This window comes from Dipodomys ordii, unplaced genomic scaffold (genome assembly GCF_000151885.1).
Source record: "Dipodomys ordii isolate 6190 unplaced genomic scaffold, Dord_2.0 Scaffold6, whole genome shotgun sequence".
In the NCBI taxonomy this organism is placed as follows: domain Eukaryota; kingdom Metazoa; phylum Chordata; class Mammalia; order Rodentia; family Heteromyidae; genus Dipodomys; species Dipodomys ordii.
The window spans coordinates 13,298,397-13,303,474 of record NW_012267222.1 but is presented as its reverse complement, the minus strand read 5'-3'; the positions used below and the strand labels follow the sequence as shown (position 1 = coordinate 13,303,474).

Sequence of the window (5,078 nt, the reverse complement as noted above, 5' to 3'; positions counted from 1 at the left end):
CCCGTCCCAACCTGTAGGACCGTGAAGGCCTCAGAGAGTCAACCTCAGGTCTGGAGCTGCCCAGGAAAGGAGGGAGGGACCCCTAGGCCCCTGGGCTGTGGCTGGCAGGAGGCCGGCTCCAGGTCAAGCCCCAATCACCCGGCCCTTGGCCGCCTGCAGCCGCTCAGCAACCTCTGCGGCCCAGACACAGCGCCACTGTGCACCCCGCTGGCCAGCGGCGGGCAGCTGGGCGCCGGCCCTCTGCGGTGTCAGGAGATTTACGCCGCATGCACTCCAACCAGCCACGTGCTTGCGGAGGTAGCCGGCCTGGCCCGGGGTGGTCTGCCGTGAATCGGCCCCCTGTGAGCAGATGAAAGCCAGCGGTGGCCAGCCAGGGAAGCGGGCTGGCGCGGGGCCAGCGAGGAGGGAGAGGCGGCCGCTCCCTCCCAGGTCTGCCACCGGGGCTTCCAGGCCTGGCCTTGATTAGAGTGCCAGCCCAGACCGCCGCACAGGGAGGTCTGAGGTTAACCCCTTCCCGCCTGCCGGATGGGCTCCCCTTGGCCTGTACCCCTCAGAGCGCTCCAGGATGGTGGGGCCCAGGCAGCCCCCCACAGCCTGGCACCCTTTCCTAGGCTTCCGTCCACACACCTGGAACCAGAGCCCAGCCTCGCTGCAGCTGCGCCCAGTCCATGTTGCAACCACCCTGCTGCCACCTAGCTGCCCTTGGACTCCTCCGCCCCCAGCCTCTTGGGGCGGGGGGTGGGAAGCGAGGTAGATGGCTCTGGCCGCTCCGGCCTCCTTGTACATCTGCTGGCCTCTACTGGACTTCTCACCACCTGAAGCTAAACTGACTAGTTATTAGTTTACTCTGGGTATTCCTCAAATACACACTGAGCCTAGCACAGAGTGCTTGGGACAATGGAGAAGGGAGCCGAGCAATGAGCAATCCCAGGCGTGAACCCCACACCTCAGAAGGTGGGAAGCGCTGGAGTGTGCTGGGCAGGAGGCCGCGGGGGGCCTGAGTGGGGTGAGTCTCCAGGAGGACCTGGAAGCTGGGTGCCGTGCCGTCAGCACCAGCATCTGCTAAGCCTACAGATGGGGTTCTCCATTTCCAAACTGTGGGCACTCTCCCTCCCCCCCAGCCCTGGATCCAGCTCAGCAATCACCAGCCCCAGCCACTCAGAGACACCAGGCCACATAGGCAGGAGGCCACCACGCCCGCGTCAGGCCGTGGCCGCGTGGCTGCAGGCTGGGCTTGGGCGCACTTTGCAAGGCATCAGAGGGGAGCCACCAGCCAGGGACACGCCGCAGGCCTCAGGGACCCCGAGGTGTCCTCCCCTGGGCTCCTGGGACCAGCCTGTTCCCACTCACCTTACCCACAGCTGGGTGCAAAGCAGGGAAAGCCTGGAGAGGAGCCGGGGAACAAGTACAGGTGCCAGGGGCTCCCAAAGGGCCGGCCGGCTCGGCCTACGGAAACCTCGCTGACTCCCACAGCACCCGACAGGAGCCATCCTACGTTCTAGACTGGCTTTCTAAGCGGCCACTCCTCCCAGATGGAGCGGAGGGTGTCCAGAGCGTGCGTGAGCGGCTCTGCCCTGATGCTCCTGGGGCTGCCCACGGCCCAGAGCCCAGGACTGCGCAGGGAAGGGCGGCAGCACAGCCGCCTCTGCATCCGAGTGCAGGAGGCGTCTCAAGTCCCGACTGAAGGCAGGCTGGGGCTGGAGTCCGGGGTACTGGGGAGACATGATCTGGGCCAGGGCAGGATCGAGCATGTGCTAAGGTCCTGGGGAACTTCCCCTCACCCTGCTCTGATTCATAAGTGCGCCTCTGCGAAAGCTTTGTTGTTTTATTTTTATTTCTTTGGGGTCGGGTCGTGAGGCCTGAACTCTGGGCCTGGGCTCTGTCCCTCAGCTGAGGAATCGAACCCAGGGCCTCATGCATGCGAGGCAAGCACTCTACCACTGAGCCACCTTCCCAGCCCCAAAGCTTTGTTTTAAAGCCTCTGATCTGCTCCCAGCGAGGCTGGCCAATGACAGCGGGAATCTTAGCTCCACACAGTGGGCATGCCCTCTGACCCCAGCCTCTCTCTCCACCAGGCTTCTTTCAGCCTCTTCTCCCTCTGACCTCAGGTGCCTGGTCTTGGGCTATCCCTACCCTAGGAGTTTACGCTGGAAGAGGCTATCTCAAGCCTGGGAACTCAGAGAGAGGAAGGCCTAGGCCTCCCAGCTTGTTCAGGAGCCGGGGTGGGGGTGGGACTGGGATCAGGTTCTGGACACCTGGCCATTGGGGCTACTCCAGACTCTCCAGCTGTGCCTGTGTGCCCAATCCTTACACAGGGTGCCACTGTGGCTCTGTCCCCCTGGATCCTGGCTGCAGAGATGTGGAACCGGCAGGGGAAGCACAGAGACCAGAGAGAACGAGGCATTGTGAGGACCTTCTGTCCAACAAAGCCATGATGCCCAGGTCTGCAGGGTGGGTGCGATCCCCCCCTCATGAAAGAAGAGGCTGAGCCGGTGGCTCACGCCTGTAATCCTAGCTACTCAGGAGGCTGAGACCTGAGGATCCCAGTTCAAAGCCAGCCTGGGGAAGGAAAGGCCATGAAACTCTTATCTCCAATAAACCACCAGAAAACCAGAAGTAGGGCTGTGGCTCAAGTGGTAGAGCGTTCACCTTGAGTTGAAGAGCTGAGGGACAGCACCCAGGCCCAGAGTTCAAGGCCCACAACTGACCAAAAAAAAAAAGGAGGCTGAGGCCCAGAGAGGTCAGAGATTCTCCCAAGGTCACACAGTGCCGGCCATGCACACTGTCACTTGTCAGCTCCCCTGTAAGAACTGCACACCTCAACCTCTGTCTCCTCATAATGGCACTCCCAGGGAGCAGCCGGATAAACCCAGTTTTGAGATAGGAAAACTGAGGCAGAGGTGACTTGTCTGAGGTCCAACAGCCAGGCTGCCTCAGGATCTGGGCTTTGCACCCGAGGCCTGTGGATGACAATGTCTTCTGGCCATCCCTACCTTCCGGATGCTGGGCTCACAGACCGAGGGCAACCCTGAGGCAGAAAGGAGGTGGAGCTGGCCAGGCAGAGGCCATTGTTCCCCAGGGCTGGATCCTGGGGTCCCAGCAGGAAGGAGTTTGGCTAGAGCAAGTACTTTGGTGCCGAGGGACTCTGCCTACTGGCTGATGGCAGAGCCCGGGCCCAGAGGATGTGGCCCCTGGTGGTCAGGAGGGGATCGCCCCAAAGCCACGCAAGCCAGTGCCCAGCCATGAGGAGGGGCCAGAAACCAGGTGGGTGGAGAGCCAGGCCCCTCACGCCAGGGGCCTGTCTCCCATGTGGCTCTGGCACAGCCACCCCTCCGTGTGGCTCTCCTGCCCAGACCTGCTCAGTATCAGCAGTGCCCCCTCGGGGAGCCCGCAGCCCACGGCAGCCCCCCGTAGCATGGCGTGAGGGCCCCCCAGGCACCCGGCTCCTCAGGAGGGGAGCTCTCACCCCAGGAGTGAGGTCCCCCTTTGGCTCCCGGTGACAGGATTCTGTGCAGTAATAGGTGAGAGGATTTTTTTCTCTCTCTTCAAGGATCAGGAGAGCAAGCGAGGGACCGGCTGGCTCTGGCACGCAGGCTGAGTGCCTGTGACTAGCTCGGGAAGCAGAGCGTCGGCGCTGGCTGCCTGGTCGTCCCTCCCATCCTGCGTTCCCGTCCCCTCCCTCTTACTCCAGGCCTTCCCCAGGCAGAAGGAACCATATATGGACTCTTAGGACAGGGGATGGCCCTGCATAGTAGGTGTTTAATACACACACGAGCCAGTCCCACGCTCCAGGGAGCTGGCCTCACAGGGCAGCACAGCCTACTGCCCACTGCCCTCCACCCGTCATCCTCAGCCATGAGCGGGAGAAGCTGGTGCAGAGTGACCCTGGCGCAGTCATCATCCCAAGCCCCCCCAGAGTCCCGCGCACCCGACGCTGCTACCCCTGGGAGCAGTTACCCAAAGGAGAGGTGGGCTACCCAGCTGGCTCTGCCACAGCCCCCCTCCCCCCCCACTGTCCTCTCCACCCAGGGGTGAGGACCAGAGGGTGTGTCCGCAGGTAGACTGGAGGCTGGAGACCCCAGCAGCGCGCCAGGGGCCAAGGGCACCCCTCTGCCCTGGCCTGGGGTGTGGTGGCACTTACGTCGGGGCTCCCGGGGTCCATCCACAGTGACCTTGATGGCTCGGTGGTAGGTGGCCACTTGAGTGGGGTTGGTGAACACCGTGATGGTCAGCGTGAAGCTCTTTCCTGGGGGATAAAGGCAGGAGGTTGGGCCCTGGCATCTGCAGGAAGGCCGGGTCTCTCCCCTCCCAGCCCCGATGGAAGAGGGGGCTCGGGGTGAAGGTCAAGCTGCTGAACTTTTTTTGGGGGGTCCAGTCTTGGGGCCTGAACTCTGGGCCTGGGCGCTGTCCCTCAGCTCTTCAGCGCAAGGCTAGCGCTCTACCACTGAGCCACCTTCCCAGCCCAAGCTGCTGAACTTGATGTTCAAGGTTCCTGGAGATCTGGTAAGGATTCTGTCCCCCTCCCCCACGTTCCCCTCCCCCCACACTCCTCCACCCCCCCTTCGCTTTATTCCTTCTTTTTCAGAGCTGTTCTTTCTTTTGAGAAATCCATATAATTTTGGGGTGGGAGGAAAAAGGGCTGCATGTATGCATATGTGTGTGTGTATTTTTCTAAAACCAACTGACTTTTGTAGAAAAATCCAAGAATACAGAAAACATAAAACAAACAAATTAAGTTCATAAAGAAGGGGCTGGGAAGGTGGCTCAGTGGTAGAGTGCTTGCCTAGCATGCATGAAGTCCTGGGTTCCATTCCTCAGAACCATATACACAGAAAAAGCTGGAAGTGGTACTGTGGCACGAGTGGTAGAGTGTGAGCCTTGAGTAAAAGAAACACAGGGACAGTGTGCAGGCCCTGAGTCAAGCACCAGCACTGGCAAAACAAAACAAAACAAAAATCCATAAAGAAGAAAGTTCCACCCAAGTTCCACTAGCCAGAGATCAACACCATTACCACAGATATTTGTTTTACATAGTTGCAAGAGTATAAAATGGTTTTTTTCCTGCCATTTTTTTTTTT

General features: G+C 60.6%; 1 protein-coding gene across 1 annotated transcript in view; it reads right to left on the bottom strand.

The window, feature by feature from the left end:
* Positions 1-5,078, bottom strand: part of Runx3 (runt-related transcription factor 3) — a 50,302-nt gene that overhangs the window by 8,664 nt on the left and 36,560 nt on the right. Inside the window, exon 2 of the mRNA XM_013035064.1 lies at positions 4,142-4,246. Coding sequence (XP_012890518.1) covers positions 4,142-4,246 — 105 coding nt within the window. The remainder of the gene's footprint in view (positions 1-4,141; positions 4,247-5,078) is intronic.